The 21,112-nt window shown below is 46.8% G+C and overlaps 1 protein-coding gene across 7 annotated transcripts in view; it reads right to left on the bottom strand.

Moving 5' to 3' along the window:
* Window positions 1-20,168, bottom strand: part of EHMT1 (euchromatic histone lysine methyltransferase 1) — a 164,098-nt gene extending 143,930 nt beyond the window's left edge. For 5 of the 7 annotated variants that reach the window (XR_010593593.1, XR_010593594.1, XM_065572192.1 and 2 more), the window contains exons 1-2: window positions 20,058-20,168; window positions 11,921-12,092 (exon numbers count right to left, since the gene is read on the bottom strand). Coding sequence is in view for 2 of the 7 variants with exons in the window: in XM_065572190.1 (XP_065428262.1) it covers window positions 20,058-20,078 (21 nt within the window). In the remaining 5 variants the exon portion in view is untranslated. The remainder of the gene's footprint in view (window positions 1-11,920; window positions 12,093-20,057) is intronic. The other 2 variants (XM_065572190.1, XM_065572186.1) reach the window with 2 other exon arrangements.
* Window positions 20,169-21,112: the final 944 nt, after the last annotated feature.

The raw sequence follows: 21,112 nt of genomic DNA, 5'->3' as shown, positions 1-21,112 counted from the left end.
CTCCTCTTACCCACAGAATTGCTGCAGACGACAGCTACTCCATCTAGCCTTGCCTTTTTAGTTTACCACTCTATATCAAGGCAAAGCATAGAGGGACGTGCAAAAAAATGAAAAGGTGTTAGCTGACAATATTGCTATCACTGTTTCATAGCAAAGCCACAAAATGCCAGCCCCGCTGACAGAATCCCGCAAACCACACTGCAGAACAGTCACAGCTCCCTCGGTTCCATGATCAATTCAAATAATTTTCCATAGAATCGCTGCTGCTTTTCCGAGGTAAAACTTGCTGCCTTTTTCCTACGGAAGAGAAGTGAATGGCAACCCAGAGCATGACAGGTATATCCAACCTCTCTGGGTAAGTGCATTAGCTGGATGTGCAGCTTGCAAAATGATTAATAATGCTGGCAATGTAAGGAGTTCTTTTCCCGATGGCGTGAGTTTACCCCAAGGGAAATTTGGACTCCACCCATTCACAGCTGGGGCAGCAACGCTGGTTTTTCTGGGAGCATTTGGGCTGAAGAACTGCAAGCTATAAAGACTGTCCGTTCATACTTCCGATGTGTTTGCGGCACTTTCATGAGGGTGTTCTTGGCCCCCTGTGGTGTGCTTCCTTTATTTCCGATCAGCTCCATTGCCATTGGGAGCCATTCCTCTTTGAGTTTGGCTGTGTGGTCACAGCAATGAATTCTAGCAATGGGAGCAAAATGAAGCAAGGCTCCTGGCTGGGTACCACAATGGATGCTCTCTGCAGAGGAGATCGGGGACATAAAATGGGAACAAGTTGCTTCCCTTCGAGCAAGATACAGTCACTGTGCACTGCTGGGAACATTACTTGGTGGAAGGCTCTGGGTAGGCTTTAATGGACCTGATTCCCCACAGCCTTGAATACACACTAGCATAAGTGAGCAGACAACTCTGACTTGGCAGTGATTTGCATCCACTCTGCCCAGGCAAAAGGCCAGGCCCTGTTTATCTTCTCAATGTGATGTTAGCAGGGGACCAACCGCCAACCACAATGGATTTGATGGGGGTGATGACAATCCTGGTGCAGCTGATCAAGTTGGGAAACGCCCCACCTGTGAGATGTGACATGGCAACATGGCTCAGCATCAGGGGGGCATTCCTTATCATTGCTCTGGGCTGTTTTGTGCTGATGTGTTGCAGCGCTCCGTGATCCACTCAGATATGCTCAGCCTGGACATACCACTGTGGGTTGAAATGTTTATAGCTGGTAGTGTGTGCATCGGTGCATTGGGTGAGGGAGTTGGAGTTCCACCTAAGCAAACTGCTACTTGGGTTTTGTAGTGGCTAATCCTTGCAGGGGGAGGCTTCATGGAAGTATCCCTGATAGGACACTTGTGGTTAGGCCTAAATCCAGGAAGGGCATTAGGCAGGGGAGTTAATACTAATCATGCAGCGGGATATGACTAGATCCCAATTATCTACCAGGGCTCTTCCATTATCGGGGTGTCCCGATTGCTTGCATGAATATAGGCATTTTGTAGAACATTAATCATGCACGCTGGCTCAGGGCCTGTGTACTGCTGCTACAATCTTCTCCAGATAGGTTGGACCCAAGGTGGATTTAGATGGTTCTATCTGCAAGGACTACCTATTGGGGTGTTCTATGCAATTACATGATAAGGCTATTGCCAAAATCAACCCATTATAGTTGTGGTTCCTTGTGGCATGTTCTCTGTGATAAAAGTTTTCATTCTGGAAACATTTGGAATAGGGGGATGATCCTTAGAATCCATGGACGTCATACACTCATTTGGGACTTATTGTTCCAAGTCTTGCTTTGTTTTCTGTCCCTGAAGAGAAACAAATTGTCGCTCAAGGTAATGGTGCTTCTGACGATTGAAAAGTAATCTTAGGGCCTGATTCTCCCCTCACTTACCTAAACGTAAAGCAGGAGGAGGTCCAGTGAAGTCCATGGGGTTACCATGGTGCAACTGTGAACAGAGAATAGCACTCCCCAATTCTAGACAAGTGATAAGAGTTTGAGGCCAGAAAAGGTGACCAGATCATCTAGTTCGACCTCTTGTATATCACAGCCACCAACCTCACCCAGCATCTGCCCACTAAACCCAACCACCCAAATGAGACCATATCACAGCCCACAGGAGACTAGACTAGTATGTATCACAGGCAGAGAACAGGAGGGACCGAGATGCACCAATGCCTGACGCCCCTGCAATGGCAGGGAAACGATTGAGTGAGATAGACCCAGATAATCTTGGCAAGCGACCCGCACACACACACGCTTCAGAGGAAGGCAAAAAACCCCAAGGTCACAAGTGGTTTAGCAGAGTGTAGGAAAGGCAAATACTCTTGCACAGGCTTGTAAAAATGAATCTGCAGGATACAGAGCTATCCATAGCTCAAGCTAATAACACTATTTAGCCGTCAAACAGCCCTTTATATTTCAAAGCACTATATGCATGTTACCAGTCTAGCACTAACAACCCTGCCAGTGACGTACGCAAGCCTTATTATCCCAATCTTACAGCAGAAGAAACAGAGGCAGAAAGGTTAAGTAACTGGCTCACAGTCATGGAATTAGAAACTGACCAGTTGCTTAGCACTGGAAATAAGACCAAAAGGGTCAAATTGTACAGTTTTTAACAGCCATATCTCCCAGTGCAGCCAACGGGAATTCAGACCTGAGGAAGGACTGCAGGATTTGGCCCTAAGCTTTTGACCTCTCCTGACCTTGGGCTTGATCCAAAGCCCACAGGAGTCAGTGGAACACCTGCCATTGACTTCAGTGGGCTTTGGATCGAGCCCCTTTAAACAATGTACTAACAATGCCTGGGCCCTCCCTAGTATCGGTTACGTTCATGTGTACCATGCTGTGAACGTGCAAGGTGTCAGGCAGTGGGAGATCAGAGCCAAACACAGAGTAGGTCCAGTGCTCCGAAAGGCTCGCAACCTAAAGGAACCTCCTGCGGGACCTCTCTTACACCTTGTTCCGGGAGCATCTCCCTTTTGTTCAACAATGCACCGTTTACCCAGTATGCAAAGCAAGCATGCTCTGGGTTGGGCTCCAGCTCTGGGAGCTAAGCACTACCTCTTCTACAGATTATACAAACTTTTCTCACCGTTTCGTCTGAATGAGTGAAAAACCGGGCAAAGACAACGACTGTCCTCAAAGGGTGTGAGAAAGAAAATGAACCCAAGGGTCTGATCAGATTTCACCCTGGGCTGCACACAGTTTTTGTACCGATACTATTTGGGTTAGGGGGGAACTTTATAATGAAATATTTATACTGGGACAACCCGTAGTGGGAATGCAGGTATACTGGCATAAAGGTGCGTATATCAATATAGCCTATTCCTGTACCTTTACAGGAATAAGTTATACTAGTACAATCACCTTTAACTGGTAAAACTGCATCCACACTAGGGGTTGTATCAGTGTAACTATAGCAGTTTTGAAACGGACATATTTAGAGCAATACAAAAGCTATGTGTACACAAGTCTTCACTCTGTTCACTCTTACCCTTGCCATGTACCTTATGCTCCTGGATTTTGAAGTCCAGAAGAACCATTGTGATCCTAGTCTCACATTTCATCCAGTGGTCCCTGCATTAAACCCAACAGCATGTGACTGAAAGCCAACAGCTTGTAGATGAAAATACTCCCATATTAGGCCAGCTGGCATTCAAACTCACAATCCCTAATTTAGGAAGTTGGTATTGTAGCCATTAGGCACTGGGCTTTAGTGTTCTCTATAGGCCTGATCCAGTGAACGTTAAGGCCTGGTCTCCACCTAAAACTTAGACCACCCTAGCTACGTCACTGTGAAAAACTTCATATCCTGAGCACTGTGGTTAGATTGACCTGATTCCCAGTGCTGACGTGGCTACGTCGACGGAAGGACTCTTTGCCTCTCCGAGAGGTGGATTGCCTACACTGAGAGAAAAACCCCTTCCGTCGACATAGGAAGCATCTACACTCCAGCGGCAAAGCTGTGCCGTACCTGTGCCGCTATAGTGGCTGCAGTGTAGACATGCCCCAAGGCACAGGCATAACTGCTACTCAAGTGCCTAAGTGCCTGCGAGATCAGGCCTTACCTGTCTGTCACTGTCATGTATTTATAGAGTGCAAAACTCGGTAGGGTGCAGTCCCCACCCCCACCAAGCTTAGACCTACACTGTAGCATTATAAGATATACCCTGTTTTTTATTCCCACTTTGAGCTGTGTTTCCATGGGAAATCTTTGGCCACGGGCAGGTCACATGGCTCGGTCACAAATACCATGCTGTGCTGATAGCATAGGAGATAGTTTCCAAGTGACATTGGGTCCCTTGTCCTAGAAGAGGCTGCAATTGTCACAGAGGTGACCCAAAGTATTCACTGGAGAGGGGACAGATTATAATTGCTTCTCCAACCCCCTACAGACCCCAGGTACCCAGCCAAGAGACAGCATCTAGTTTCAAGGAACACAGTCATCACAGCTTGCAAAGTTCGTACCACAATGCAGCTGTGAGCGTACAGGGAGGGGAAATGTAACCTAGAAAATGACAGCATGTGGGTGAATAAACAGTTAGCTCTGAGATCAGACTGTGGACAACATCATCCTGAGCTTCCTGGGGCAAAAAATATAAACAATGATTCAAATACAGTTGTAGAAAGCAGCTGGGGAAATGACTGCATCTCCTGGAAATCTGTTTACAGAATGAACAGACTCCCAAAGGTGGCCTGCTTCTGACATTCCCTGGATTACTATGCCCTGAACAGACCTGTTCACCCATGCGCGTCTGCCAACCCAAAGAACTAACTAATGGGTAACCTAACATTGCCTTTCAGATCCAAGAGTTCCTTTACTTGGGTCAAATATGGCCAATTTCTTCAAAAGCTCAAATGCCGTCTTGCAAAAAAACCAATCCTGGTTAGTGTTCCTTACATGCAATTTAACTTGTACTTGCATTACACTGTATTACTTCACAAAAGGTGAAAAAGACCCCCTGCAGAGAGGGCCAGAGCAAAACCTTTCTAACTGAGAATAAGACTTAAGTAAGATTTGGCTCACTAACCCTATCCTGCACCCCCAGGAGTCACAACCAATCTCAAGGCTATTCAAGTAACTCTGCAGATGTTAGAGCACTTAGAAGAGACCAGCTTTAAAGAGAAAGCTGGTTTGAACCTTAACTATAGTAGACCTGGTGGTCCATTATAATTTAAATTGTGCATTGGTCTTACAATAGTGCTCTGCTCTGAACTTCAGCTAAACTGAACATGAAGTTGAGTAATGCACAATTTTGCCACCCTTAGAATAAAAGGAAGTACTGTGAACTCATGCTAAAAATATTAGGGCCTTTATTCTATGCAGAAAGAGGTTACATTGACCAATGGTACACCGCTTTTTACAATGGTTATGGTCTTCGGGTGCAATCGTCTCATATTCTTTGAAAGAAGCATTTGAAACTGGAATGGTAAAGAAATAGCTAATTGAACAATTATCCATTCAAAGTGACACTTTCCTTTACAACATTTCCCAAGCTACCCTGGAAAATCACTGACAATATTTCAGAGCTAATTCTGTTTGTTTGTTTGTTTGTTTGTAATGATCAATGTTAAAAAGGGTATATAAAGAATGTGTAGTAGCTACCATATTTGTAAGAAGAAGAACAGGAGTACTGTGCCACAAGTACTCCTGTTCTTCTTTTTGCGGCTACAGACTAACACGGCTGCTACTCTGAAACCTGTCATATTTGTAAGGTTTTTTTTTTAATATGTAACTTAAGAAGCCAATGAGAATACTTATCACCTATGTCGCTTTTTTCTCCTTCAAAGTGCTTTGAAGACATAAACTACCTAATGCTCACAGCACCCCTCTGAGGCAGGGATATAGTAGTATCCCCATTTTACAGAAACACAGAGAGATTAAGGCCAGCATTTTCAAAAGGGGGCTCTAAATTGGATGGTTCAGATTTTGAGTATCCCAATTCAGACACCTAGAGCCTGCATGCAGCAGTGCTGAGCATCTGCAGCTCCCACCGACCCTGATCAGAGCCGTGGATGTTGAGTGCTTCTGGAAACCAGGCCCAAGTGTCTCAGCCAAAAACTGAAGCACAAAAAACCTGCAACCCTTTGTGGAAATTTCAGCGAAGTGACTTGCAGTCAGTTGCAGAGGAAGGCGGACTAATACCGAACAATAATAATGATTTGCACTTCTATAGCACCTTCCATTTACGGATCTCAAAGCAATTTAGGTATATAAATGAATTAAGCCCCTCTGTGGTCAGTTAGTAGCATTGTCCCCATTTTACAGATACAGAATGGAGGCAGAGACAGAGATTAAATCACTTGCCCCTGATCACAGAGGAAGGCTGTGGCAGATGAGAGAACAGAACACAGCTCGGCCAGTGGCCAGTCCCAGGCCATAGCTACAAGACCATACTTTCTCCCCATTAGATTAGCACTTTAGACATCTGACTCCCAGTTCCCTGCCCATGCCACCCGTCCACGTCTACAAAGGAGGGTTTAAGTGACTTGCTTAAGGTCAAAGAAAGAGAAGCAGCCTGCTAGCGCTCACCGAACTAAAAAACAACTGGTATAGACGCATACTTGTCCTCAGCAGACTATGCCAATTGCAAAATACACAGATCTGGACTTATATATGCAATAATAAATAAATCCAACTTATTGACACAAAATGGCAAATTCACAGCGAGCAGAGCATCACCACCTCCTCTATAGATGCGCCGGCTGCTGTTTGTGCATGGCTGGACGTTGAGACACTGCACTACAGATTGCAAGGGCAGTGTGTGTTCGCAATAGACTAAAGCAATGCAATGACGATACAAGGGCAATTAGCAGAATTTTGGACATGTTGGATTGAACAAGTCAACTAATACATTTCGAACACGGCTGCTTTTCAGCTGAGAGAAATTCTAAAGCTCATAATCAGGCTCAGCCAACCAGATCTTCCTTGGAAGTTTCCAAGGCCTCCGTATTAAAACTTGAAAAGAGCAAAAGATCAAATTTTGTTAGAAACGGCTGAATGCTTAAACATCCTAGGGGCCAATCCCACTCCCAATGAAGTCAATGGCAAAGCGTCCAGGGTACAGGATCCGCTCCCAGGAACATTTTTAGTTCACTGTTCTGCCTTTGTTGAAAACAAGGAAGTGCAGCCCTCTGTCTGAGGGGCTCTGCCTGCACAGAACTCCCATTGACTCACCCTGATAGCTCAGCACAGAACAAGTTTACAGGTCTCTACTCATGCATCTCTACATTCACCACGAGTGACCAGCCTTGAAGCTGGGCATCTTCTTATACAGAGAAGACAAATGTGGTTTTTCTTTCAGTACTCAGAAGCACAGTCAGCTTCTCAATATTTTACTTCCTGTACAAAACAGAGACCAGAAGTTCTTGAGGAAGCAAACAGTTCCTACTCTGCATTTGCAAAGCACCAATTACAGTGCTATAGAAATTCATTTTATTAATAATATAGTAGCAAGAAAATGTTAATGAATTCTCAGCAAAGGGAGGGGTGGAATGTTCTCCATTGCCCCGACATGGACTCCGACTCCCTGCTTTGGCAATGATCAGTGGCAGCATTAGCACGTCCATCCCAGTGCAAGCTCAGACATCTAACTCATCACAGAATTAAGAGGGGAACCATAGGAGTGCATGTCACTGATTGTTATCTGTTTAAAAAAAAAAAAAAAAAAAAAAAAGGATATTGTTGCATCAAGCAAGAATTATGGATCACTCCATTCTCACAGGTGATGAGGGAGCTTCTGTCACTTGAAAAAACTGGTCAGGTTTCTGTGGGTGCTTAATATCTAAATATGTGCCCATGATAGGGGCCTCTTGTACCTGGCTTGTAGGTCAGGTGAGGCAAACTTGCCCACCATCTCCTCGCAATCTTTTCCTTTCTAACCAGACTGCATGGAATCTGTGACAATACTACAGTGAGACAGGGTCATAAACATTGGGTATGTCTACATTGCAAAAAAAAAAGGTGTATCCGTCATTCAGGTTAGCAAACCCAGGTTAAAATAGCAGTGAGGACACACAATTCGGATTTTAACTTGAGTTACCAGCTCCAGTTCAACCCACAGGCTTTAACTCGAATTGCTAACCCGAGTGAAAAGCCGAGTTGCTATTTGAAGCTGAGTTACCTAATGCGGGCTAGCGAACCTGGCTTTTCTGCAGTATAGATACAGACCCTTAAACTGCAAAGGGCAGGGGCCAACTTTGTATTATATTTGTGTACAGCACCTAGCACAAGGGGTCCCTGATTCCTAACCGTGACCTCTAGCCACTACCACAATACAAATAATAAACCACAATAACAACAACAGAAGGTATACCTATTAGTACAGATGCACAACCAAGGGGTATTTTCATCCCAAAGCACTTATTCAAAGTCTGATCTAATACCACATGGGGGTCGGAGCAGGATAAACGTGTCTTTCAACATCTTCCCGGCATTCTCAGTTTAGTAGCAAAGACTTTGGAAAGAAATTAAATCAATGAGCCATGAATGATTAAAAACACTTTGCTATAAACATCACGCTGCATCAGGGAGAAGGCTGGCACTGTTAGGAAACCAGCAGGGCAGCCGTGTCACCAGGATCTAGGGTATCCTGTTTGGGAGAGGATGCTATCAAATACACCACAGGCTGATTCCAAACATTCAGAATAAGCATAGTGCCCCATATTTGTGTTGAGAGAAACCAGACCTGCTGGGGCGACGACTGGGACAGTCTCCAGCTCATAAGACGGACACCGAACTAAAGACAGTGTCTGGAAAAAACAAAACACACCGAGGGAACACACTTACCCTTTCTCCACCATTTCAAATGATGTACGTTGGACTCTCTCTATTCGCTGTACATTCTTCATGGACCAAAGCGTAAACATTTCCAGCAAATATCAATTTGCTGGGCTAGTGGTGCTGCCTCCTTGTGTTTTAGTTCAACGAGTAAAACAAACAGACAGCATGACCTCTCCTTGCGCCTCTCTGCAAGCACATGCACCCCTAGGACACAGTGCTCGTCACCAAGGGTGAAAGGCTTTGTGGGAGCTTCTTGTTGAAATACTGGTAGAAGTGTTAGTTGTTTATCCTCAATGTTTTGGAGGGAAGTTGAAATATTCTAGGTGAAGCCTCTAAATCCTATAAGACATTTGCTTACGAACAACAAAGGTTTGGACTTTAAAGAGATTTGCTTTTTAAAGAATCTTATAAGCACCAAATTGTAACACTTCGACCTGGCTTGGCGTTAAAAAACACCATTGCAAGGACCACAAGGTAAATTCCACGTGCAAGGAAATCCCATTCCCTTAACATTTAGAACTCAGACTAACTGACAATGACTATTATTTACATGCATTTGATTAAAAACTCCTAGTATCTTGGTAGGAGCCTGTCTGTGGGCGCAAAGCATTCGAGATGCTGATTTAGTTTATCAAATATTTATTATGCCCCTCAATTAATACATTATTTAGACTCGGGCTCTATGCTCTAGCAATCTGGACATCTTTATATAAAAAGTTATAAGGCAATAGGACACCAGATGGAACTAGATAAACTAGTCAGTGCCCATGCCCATCAACATTTTACTCTCTATATACTTCTTTAACACCTTCTACAGACCATTTACAGCAGTGGTGGGTGGCCCGCAGCCCACCAGCGGATTACCTTGACAGGCCACGTGCCGCCCGTGGGTTGCGCCCCACTGGTTTCCACTAACCACTTTTAATAGTTTGCAGTTTGTAACTACCCCTTGCACCTAACAGACCCCTCAAAATTCCCTGACCCAGTACTTCTTCAGGCCCCTCTGAAAATCCAAGAGAGTTAAGCACCCAGATAGGGTAGGTCTACGCTGCACAGTTAACCTGGATTCTAACTCAACTCCCCTACCATCCATGCAGAAAAACCTAAGAAAGAAAGAAGATTCTCACATAATCACATGACTCCAGGAACTGGAGCTTGGGGGGGAAAAAAACAAATATCATAAGAGTTGGCAACACTGCAATTTGTATTTTAACATATTAGCAGCTCAAGGTGAACCATAAAGGGAAACTTAAGATTCATCTTGACCAACTAATATGCATTAAAATACAACTTGCCCTCTCTACACTAGAGGTTTAAAATGTGTTAGTTAAAACATCTAAGCTAATAGGTTTTACAAATACACCTTTCATCATAGTCTAAACCGGGCTGAAGCACACAGCATTTCTGTTCCCTTCAAGTCATACAAAAGTCATCATTAGCACCTCACTGAGGTCCCCTCATTTCAGTCCTGGGTCCCCATGGCTCTCTGTATAGCCACAGTCAACAGATTCATTCTTGCTACTCTGTACTATTCATTCTCCACATGGGAAAAAGCCCTGTGTCCCCTTCCTTTTTTAATCAAAGCACAACCACCAATGAGCACATCACACCACATGCAGAATCACTGATTTCCTGCACGGTGCTAAAATACCTTATTTCAGAACCCAGCTGTCTGTCTCTAAAGTGCCTGTCATTGTAGACTTTGGGCACCAATATTACCGCTATCTATTCATTCAGCCCCAAATGTTGTGCTGATGGTTTTGGGTGCTCTATCCGCTATAAGCTCCAAATCCTTTTCCTGATCTGTGTGTTGTGCTGTCTGCCCTGAGAAGCAATAACCCCTTTTTGAATTTTTGCCCTTACTCACATTACTTTACATTTCCCAACACGGAATAGCAAAAGCCATTTACCTGGTGATAATCCTAATCTATCCAAATCAATCAGAATCTGCACTTATTTCCTCCCTAGCTGTCCACCTGCAACTTTCCTCCCTGTATTCCGTGCTGCTTCTTCCAGGCTATTGATATGCAGACAAAAGTAGGCCTGAATGCACTGATTTACCATTCCACTTCACTGCCATCCCGTTTACCACTCATCACCACCCTTGAGAAATCCCCCTGGCAAAGACACTGACAGGGGTGAATTTAATATTGAATGGCGTGTCTTTACCCTCCATCCAGTTCCTTATCCACACAAGTAGTTTACTCCCAGTATCATACATGCTCATCTTGTTCAGCAGTTATCTGTGCGTTATGTCACAGCAGCAAGGAATCCTCTGCAATGTGTCATCCCGTGGAACCAAACTACATTCAAATTTAGACTCAAACAAAACCATGTAATATAGAAGCAAACTGCAGGATGGTAAGGAGGGGTCCAGAATATAGCCTTAAGAATGCAAGCAGTCCTCACGGAAGAATATTTCTCACTTGCTGAAGGGTTTATCAGACCTCCTAGGCTCTGTCTTGATGGGCATAAAGGGGGCTTTCTTCAATCTTGGTTGCTCAATTGAATTAGCTTAAAGCAATTGAAAGGCCCTCTTTTAATGCTCCTTAATACACAGGCTAACACATTTGAACTCATATTAGCTGAATGTATTGTAGCTTTGGGTTTGTCTACATGGGCAGAAAAGGGTGCTAGTTTAACACTATTAAACCCCCATTGGGAGCATCCACACTAGGAAAAAAGGTGGTTTATTAGCACCTAACATAGACAAGGCAGTTGGTAAACCCAAGGCATCCCCACAGTTTACTGTGATGTGCTAACGTGCGAAAACTACCAACTGCCTTGTCCACATTAGGATCTTACCACGTTAGCTAACATGTGGTAAACAAACAAACAAAAAGACAAAGACACCTTTTTTTCCCTAGTGAAGACTAAAACCTCTGAAGCTGGATTAACTGGCCACATTTTAGCCTAGAGCAAAGCTAACGTGGCTGCAAACACACCCATTTTTGCCTGTGTAGACGAGCTCACACTGGCTTACCATTAAGCTAACTCTACTGAGTTAACACTGATTGAAGAAAACATTTTTTTTTTGATCCATCAAGTCATGGCCTTCTGAATCACTCATGTGAAAAAGAGAGAGGGGGATTTAAAATGCAAGAGGTTTTCTTATTTTAACTTACCTGAAGCAGCTTAAGTGTTAAAAATAATGGGCCTAGGCAAGCAGAGCAGAGCACTCTCCTCACTTGTGAGCCGGGGATCCTGAGAGGATATCAGCCATCAGGAGTATCTGAGAAGAGGAGGCAGAGCAGGGCAGGACTGAAAGAACCACAGGAGATCACGTCACCTGCAAAACTGAAAGTGGGAAACTCTGAGGAAGTCATCTATGTGGAGTGGTTTCTCATTCTGCCCAGAGCTCTTCCTGCATCCTACAATCAATGGCCTATTACAATATTGTCCTTCCAGCCAGGGAACAGAAACCCCGCTTGAACCAGTAAATGCTGTCCCTTAATCCACAAGACAAAGTATTTCCAGGGACTGATGAGAGAGCAGACCCAACCCTTGCTGGCTCAGGGGTTAAGAGCAAGGGTAGGTCTACACTTACCGACGGACCTGGAGGTAAGTAATCGATCTTCTGGGATCGATCCCGGAAGTGCTCGCCGTCAACGCCGGTACTCCAGCTCGGTGAGAGGAGTACGCGGCATCGACGGGGGAGCCTGCCTGCCGCGTCTGGACCCGCGGTAAGTTAGAACTAAGGTACTTCGAATTCAGCTACGTTATTAACATAGCTGAATTTGCGTACCTTAGTTCGAAGTGGGGGGTTAGTGTGGACCAGGCCCAAGACTCAAAGCCCGGCAGAGTCTTATCACCTTTTCAAATGTGCTCAGCATGTTGGTGCTCTGTTGAAAAGCTAGCCAGGCGTGTCACAACAGGAGCCCTGGGTGCTGAGTTTCTCGGACCGTCTGGTCCCAATGACGGATGCTGAGCACTTGAGAATCTGGCCCTCGGGGGTTGGCTTGTCATCCGTAAAGATAAAAGCATCTCCAGAAAAAATAGCTTACCGATGAACAGATGAAGAAAAAAAATCATTTCTAACTAGAGCTGGTTTATTCAAAGCACAGAAACTAGACACCAATTTTCACAGAAATTGCTCTGGACCCAGGAGAAACTGCATCCTTGTTGGAATCTACTTGTTTTCAAACTTATCTAAGGGCTACTCTTCCAAGGTGAAAACTGCAGAACCTGTCGGTGACTGTATCACACAACAGGTGGGCCAGCAGCTTTGTTCATCAACAGGCCTTGGGAAGACATGCCTTGACTAGCAAACTGACACAACCCTGGACAGATGTCTGGGGGGGGACGGGCATACCCCACTTCTTATTCATCACAGATAAAATGCACCTCTTAGGGGCTTTGCCTGGGCCCCATGTACTGTGGAGGAGCTGTACCCCAAGTTACCATTTTAGAAAGGGCACATTTCCAAAAGCCCCAGGGCTTGAGGTTCTTCTCACTCATGCTGGTGCAAATCAGGAGTATCTCCACCAAACTCAATGAACCTGCCGGTGCACTGGGGTAAAATTGGTGGGAGCAAGAAGCAAGTCAGGCCCCCAAGCTTTAATCTTCAGCATGTTGTTGACTGTAAGGCGGGGGTGGGCAAACTACCGTCCGCAGGCTGGATTTGGCCCACAAGCCATTTTAAGACGGCCCGTGAGCTCCCGCTGGAGAGTGGGGTCTGGAGCTTGCCCTGCTCCGGCGCTCCAGCTGGGGCGCAGGGTCGGGGGCCGCACCACTCAGCTCCCGGAAGGCACGGCATGGCCCCGCTCTCGCTCCTATGCACTCCAAAAGCCCCCTCCAGCGCTCCAATGGGAGCTGCAGGGGCGGTGCCTGCGGACAGGGCAGCGTACAGACAGGGCCGGCTCCAGGCACCAGCTTAACAAGCAGGTGCTTGGGGCAGCCAAGGGAGAGAGGCGGCACCTGCGGCAATTCGGGGGCGGCAGGTCCCTCACTCCCTTTAGGAGCGAAGGACCTGCCGCTGAACTGCCGCCGCCGATCGCAGCTTTTTTTTTTCTTTTTTCCCCAATTGCCGCCGCCGATCGCAATTGCGATCGCGGCTTTTTTTTTTTTTGCTTGGGGCAGCAGAAATGCTGGAGCCGGCCCTGCATACAGAGCCACCTGACCGCGCCTCTACATAGGAGCCGGAGAAGGGACATGTCGCTGCTTCCGGAAGCCGCTTGAGGTAAGCACCGCCCAGAGCCTGCACACCTGAACCTCCCCCCATGCTCCAACCTCCTGCCCCAGCCCTGATCCCCCTCCCACCCTCCAAACCCCTCAATCCCAGCCCAGAGCACCCTCCTGAACCCCAAACCTCTCATCTCCAGCCCCACCCCAAAGCCCACATCCCCAGTCGGAGCCTGCACTCCTTCCTGCTCCCCAACCCCCTGCCCCAGCCCAGAGCCCCCCCCACACACCCTGGACTCCTCATTTCTGGCCCTACCCCAGAGCCCACACCCGCAACCAGAGCCCTCACCCCCTCCCACACCCCAACCCCAATTTTGTGAGCATTCATGGCCCACCATACAATTTTCTATTCACAGATGTGACCCTCGAGCCAAAAAGTTTGCCCACCCCTGACCTAAGGTCTAAGACCTAAAGAATCAAACTAACCTTATGTAAAAACCTGCAATGAACAAAAATGATCCACAGGAGAAGTAAAGAAGGCAGGTATCCCCTGTGTGGGTCCTGTCTGTATCATACTTGCAGGACAGTTAATTAACTAGGCTCTCAACCATTAGCTACCATGCAGATGAACTACTCTAGGTGTAAAAACGGAAGGATATCTACACTACAGAGGCACAGATATGGTTCTACAGATAGGTCTCAAAATGCAGCTGTCAACAGGGAGTCATTATTGAGTGGGTGTGTTTCCAATGGGTTCCTGCAGGGATCAGTTCTTGGCCCTACACTATTTATCATTTTTATCAATGATCTGGAAGAAAACATAAAATCATCACGGATAAACTTTGCAGATGACACAAAAATTGGGAAAGTGGTAAATAATGAAGAGGACAAGTCACTGATTCAGAGTGCTTGGTAAACTAGGTGCAAGAAAACAATATGCGTTTAAATATGGCTAAATGTAAATGTATCCATCTAGGAACAAAGAACGTAGGCCATACTTACAGGATGGGGGATTCGATCCTAGGGAGCAGTGACTCTGAAAAAGATTTGGGGGTTGTGATGGATAAAAAGCAGAATATGAGCTCCCAGGGTGACGCTGTGGCCAAAAAGTTAATGTGATCCTGGAATGTGTAAACAGGGAAATCTTGAGTAGGTGTGGAGAGGTTATTTTACCTTTGTATATGGCCCTGGTGTGACCCCTGCTAGAATTCTGCATCCAGGTCTAGTGCCCACAATTCAAGAAGGATGTCGATAAATTAAAAAGGGCTCAGAGAAGAGCCACAAGAATGATTAAAGGATTGGAAAACCTGCCTTGAGGTGATAGACTCAAGGAGCTCAATCTCTTTAGCTTAACAAACAGAAGATTAAGGGGTGACTTGATTACAGTCGATAAGTACCTACATGGGGAACAAATATTTCATAATGGGCTCTTCAGTCTAGCAGAGAAAGGGGTAATACAGTCCAATGGCTGGGAGATGAAGCTAGACAAATTCAGACTGGAAGTAAGGTGTAAATTGTTAACAGTGAGGGTAATTAACCATTGGAACAATCTCCCAAGGGTTGTGGTGGATTCTCCATCACCGACCATTTTTAAATGAAGACTGGCTGTTTTCCTAGAAGATCGCTCTAGGAATTATTTTGGAGACATTCTCTGGCCTGTGTTATACAGGAGGTCACACTAGATGATCACAATGGTCCCATCCAGCCTCAGAATCTATGAATCCCACTCTATAGGGCTTGCCACAAGGTGGTAATCACTGGAGAACAAACCTGCCTTTCAGTGCTTAGGTTGGTGCTAAATACATATTTCTGCCCCCAGCCTCAGCACGGGCTTCATTACTCTAAGCATTTTTCCCTCAGTTAACGGACTGCCATTTAACTTGAGGTACTTAACACGTTTGTAAAGTCTGGTGTGGACACTGCCCACATGTTTGTTCTAGATTATAAAGGCTTATTCTTTACTTAGGGTATATCAGACATATCCTGTTTTCTGAGCACAAAGCTCACACAGGAAAGAACAAACCACGACTCTTGGCCACAACACAATTCCCCAATCCCACTCAATTTCTTCGCTAAGGTGCTTACCTCTTGCGTAAAGTGCTGTGAGATCTACTAAGGATAAGCGTTATATAAAGAGCTAAGTGTTATTATCTAGCAATACAAATTGATCATGGGATGACAGAGAAGGATCTGTCAGTCCCTGCTTTCCCATTCCAGTTGTGGGATGTAAGGACTACTCCTCCTTACAAACCCAACTGCTAGTCTCTAGTCTAAAAATCTCCATCAGTTTCCAATATTCTGCCCTCATTTACATGCACTCCATCCCCACTGATGTCAGTGGGGTTACATATGGTATAAATCAGGGGAGAATCTGGTCCCTAAACTTCTTGGAGCTGGGAGGGACAAAGGGGGAGACTAAACTATGAGAGTGATCTAAATAACTCACCATTTCCCTTCCGCCCTCCATGTCCCACTGCTGTAGATATTAAGCCAGTGCCCTCAGAGCAATAATGCTCAATAATCCTCCAGAGAATTGTATACGGAATAGCCCCTCAGGCAAGATCCTTGGAGATTTCCCCCACAGTACGTGTACATTTTTATTTGCAAGACTAAACTATATATAAAGAGTTCATGGGGAAAGAGCCCTCAGTTACAACCATGTAGCACCACATCAATCAGCCACTGTAGCTGAAGGCAGAATTTGGTGTATTAAAATGATGGAATTGCCTGGATACTAACTCTTAAATCACACAGCAAGATTAATACCTGATCCCCTTTAAAAGCCCTACTGTTATTACTCACATGAATAAGGGCAGCAGGATCAGGCCTCTAGACTGCAATTGTGACTGAATATGATGTATGTGGTCCTTACTTGAGCAAAATGCCTACTGAAGTTAATGAAGGCTTCCCCTGAGTAAGAAATTCAAGATCTCACCCGACAAGCATTTAGATTGAGCGTTCCACCTTCGAACTATTTTACAAAGAACTGCTAATGTTACCATCTGCATAACTCTCCCACAAACTTCATCGCACATGGGGCTGAAATTTCCTCTGCCACACTGCAGTATTTTGGATACAGGATTAAACCAGAAAGCGGTGAAAGGTGACAGCATATACTACTGCACACCTGAATGTCAGGTACAGCCCGGCTGTTGGCGGATACTGATCATTAAGTGCTTAGTGGATATGATTATGATGTATCCAATTATCAATCTGCAGCAGCTATTTGTAGCCAGTTAATAATGCTATTGTATATTTATATATCATCTTGTCTGTTCTCTTATGCACATGAAAAATCTTGTTCACTGCTGCAAGCTAGTGTTTACTCTTCAGTGCAACTTGTATATTCTGAAACTATGTTCAAAAAGAAAGCTTGGGGGAAAGTCTTAGTCTTGCGTTCGGTAGCAAAGCAAGCAAAAGGCATCTTCGCTCAGTGTGATGCCTGTATTTCTTTATTGGGACATTTAGAGCTATGAATCTACGTAATCTTTGGGGATATTTAGAGCTATGAATCTGATGACTAATTGCCATCATGTGGTGAGGGTAGCTGGCAAACACCACCTCCTTCAGGGATTTTGGATTTGAATTTGATACATTCCCTAGCATTTCAGACTCGGTGCATTTCAAACGACTGAACGTGAGTGTTGAGTCAAAATAAAATCTTCATGGATGGAAACTTTATGGTCTGAGTTCACTGACAGATTTCTGACAAACCTCCCACAGAAAGTGTGTCACAACCTCCAACTCCATTTATGACCCAGGGGGCTCTCCGGTCCTTCAATATCACCTTTTTCTGATCAACATAACCTTGACTGTAGAGGCTGCTGCACCAACTCACACTTTAAGGCCAGAAGGGACCATCATGAACATCTAGTCTCACCTCCTGCACATCGCAGGTCACAGAACCTCACCCACCCACTTCTGTAATACACCCAGACCCTCTGGCTGAGTTACTGAAGTCCTCAAATCATGATGTAAAGACTTTCAAGTTACAGGAGAATCCACCATTTACACTAGTTTAAAGCTACAAATGACCCATGCCCCATGATGCAGAGGAAGGAAAAAATAAAAAAACAGGATCTCTGCCAATCTGACCCAGGGGAAAATTCCTTCCCGACCCCAAATATGGCGATCCATTAGGCCCTGAGCATGTGGGCGAGACCCAGCAGCCAGACACAGGGGAAAGAATTCTCTGTAGTAACTGGGAGCCCCCCTCATCTAAACTACTGCCAAGCAGGCAAAGGGAAAGTGAAAGGATGCCAACGGATACACACTCGGTAACCAAAGAGAGCCTGGAATCTCCTTTGTTTTCATGGAACACTAAAAGTTCCTAGGCCCCAAAAGTTGTTTTCTCCAATGGAAAATTTGCCTACCCCATTCCCTACAGTCCCATCATCCCCACTCCTGCTCAAGATGCCAACTAGCTCTTTCTGAATGCTCATTTTCCTCAAAGTAATTTGGAATGGGCCTGTTTAATAAAAATGTATTTCCTTTTCACCACCTCCAACTTCACTTGTTTGACTGAGAAGAGGTTGTATTGATTTTAAATGTATCCCTCCAAAATCTCCACACATCCTATAACTGAGGTGAGTGGATGGCAATGAAACACCAACCCCTTGATTAATTGGTTGTGCATATGCGGGGGGAGGGGGGTTACGTTGTACTCATTGGTTAAGTTGGAGGAAGAGGGAAATTTTATATTGATTTCAACGTGCGGGGAAGGGCAGAGCAAAAGAGTATTGACACAGTACCCTTGGAGTTACTTGGGACTGTGGTGATACTGATACATTAGTCACACGGTTATTTTGGGGGGAGAGGGAGCTGGTCTTGAGAGAAGCCCTGAATGTGTGCATGTGTAAAGGATAAGTGGGTATCAGCTGTCCCCACTGGAGGGGGGGCGATTCATCTCCCCCTCTAGTGGGTGCTTAAAATCCCAGCAGTGGGTAAGAAACAGACAATCTTCCTTTCATAGCTAACCATTGGGGCCCACACTATGCAGCTCCCTAGTGAGCTCTGGGTCAATGATCCCCAGGACTCGTTCCTCTTGCCGGGACAGGGCTCTCAGAACCTGCACCCCAGTGTCGGTATGGGATGGGTGTGGGGGATGGTGCTTGAGGCACACATGTGATTAAGCAGCCCGCTGTCAAAGTCACCGGTTCAGCACCCTTCAGACGCGGAGCCAGCAGGTTTTACGAAAACCAGGACGAAGAGCTGCTCCTTACAAACCTGGCCAGGATGGAACAGGGCTAAACACAGGGGTCAGGGACACACGGTCACCCTAAAAGGCTGAGGCTCCCCCAGGCCCCCCGAACTTCCATGTTCAGACCCACGCACATGCACACCCCACCGGGAGCCGCGCATGGCTTGTCCCTAGCAGCCCTTCAAGTGGAAAACTTTCAACCAGTGCTTGAGGGTCGGCAGCTACTTGGCAAATGTGTCTCCTGGGGCCAGTGATACCTGCAACCAGCAATGGCCCCATGCGACCCCCAACCCCCTTGGGGCCAATGATGCTCTTGAGGCCCCCGCCCCCCTCAAACACCCCCTGGACCCCCAGGCTGGCTCTGAGGGGGACCGACCCCTCGCAAGCCCCGCCCCCCCCCCACGTGACTGCCTCGCCCCCTGCCCGGCTCAGCCCCGCCCCGTGGGCCCAGGACACTGAATGGCTCATAACGCCCCGCACGAGGCCCTGCCTCCTGAACGGCTCAGAGGAGCCTCGGGCCCGGGACCCCGCATGATCCATACTGCCCCCGCGGCGCTCACACGCCCCCCCCTCCGCCCCCCTTCGCGGGCCCCGGACGCTGCACGGCTCAATTCCACCTCTGCCGGGCTCACAGCCACGTGGGCCCCGGAACCTGCATGGCTGCTGCCCATCGGGGGCCCCGGCACCTGTATGGCCCATACCACTCGCTAGCCGGGCAGGGGTGTGAGTTATACAGAGTCCCGGGCCCCACACACACAATGGCAGCGGCTCCCACATTCTTCCCCTCAGCGCGGAGTTGGACTGAACCATGGGGCGGGCGGGGGACAGGGCCCCTCCTCCCCTCCCACAGAGCCTGTTTGGCCCTGGGTGATACCACTCAACCCTCCCCCCCCCGCCTTCTCCCCCGCCCGGGGTAGATGGACGCTGCCGCTCTCACTCACCTCGGTATCCACAGTGGCCATGGCCGGAGGGAGGGAGCGGCGCCCCGGAGCCTAGCCCCGCCCCTTCGGTGGCGCCTCACGCCTCGGCTCCTCCCCCTCCCCGGATTCTTCTCAATGGAGAGTCTCCGTGAGCGACTACGCATGCGCCTAATATCATGGCGGCACCCATGTCTCTCCCCCTCCCCCCGCGTAGCGTCATGGCGGCTCCCACGAGTGCTGATTCCGTACAGCTCCGAACACATGGGCGGCAGAGGCTCACGCTGCTGCGGTCGGGCGCTGGGACCCAGAGGCAGATCCGCGCAGCGCCCAGGGAGAGCGGTGGGGGCGGAATCCAGCCCTTTCATCTGGGCGTGTGTGATCTGAGGATTGATTAATTCATTATTTGTGTGACACCTGTACGTTTTACTGCGGTTGTATTGACCCCGCCGCCAACGCCTCCGCCCTGCAAACAGCTGCCCAAGCTCACCCCGTTTGCATCCTAGTTTGCACCTAGGGTCGGCCAGGCATTCACTTCCCGCCCCAAGATTCGCCCTGGCAGGCGGGCACAGCCACAGCTCGGCCCCCATAACACTGAATGGAGAGGCTGTCTTTGAAACGATTGCCTTTACTGGTTTTCTCAAGATACTACTGCTACTCGGAATAGTGCCGAAGAAACTCTGCACCAGAAAAGAGCATTTAGGGCAGTTTTAACAAAAAAAGAATACTTCCGCAGGGGAAGGAATTTGCTGCATGTGTTTCAATGAGACATTTAAAATCTTACCCGGATTTCCCTCCTCCTTCCCATTCAAATATATTCTTATTGAATCCTCCACAGCACTGCAAATGCCTTCTCTCTCTCTCTCTAGCTCTCTTTCTATAGCTATATCTATCTATCTATCTATCTATATATATGGGATTACATTGTACCCTTTATACTGAAGGGTGTTACAGAATTTAGCAAACTACATAGCACGGCACCCGGAAAATCAGCCACTTCTTGGGTGCAAGGAAGAAACCACCCAGCATGCTGCACAACAATGGAGCATTTTGGTCAAATCCTTCACTCTTATGAACGG

The sequence above is a fragment of the Chrysemys picta genome, chromosome 18, assembly GCF_011386835.1.
Source record: "Chrysemys picta bellii isolate R12L10 chromosome 18, ASM1138683v2, whole genome shotgun sequence".
NCBI classification, from domain to species: Eukaryota; Metazoa; Chordata; order Testudines; family Emydidae; genus Chrysemys; species Chrysemys picta.
This window is presented reverse-complemented; position numbering and strand designations above follow the sequence as displayed.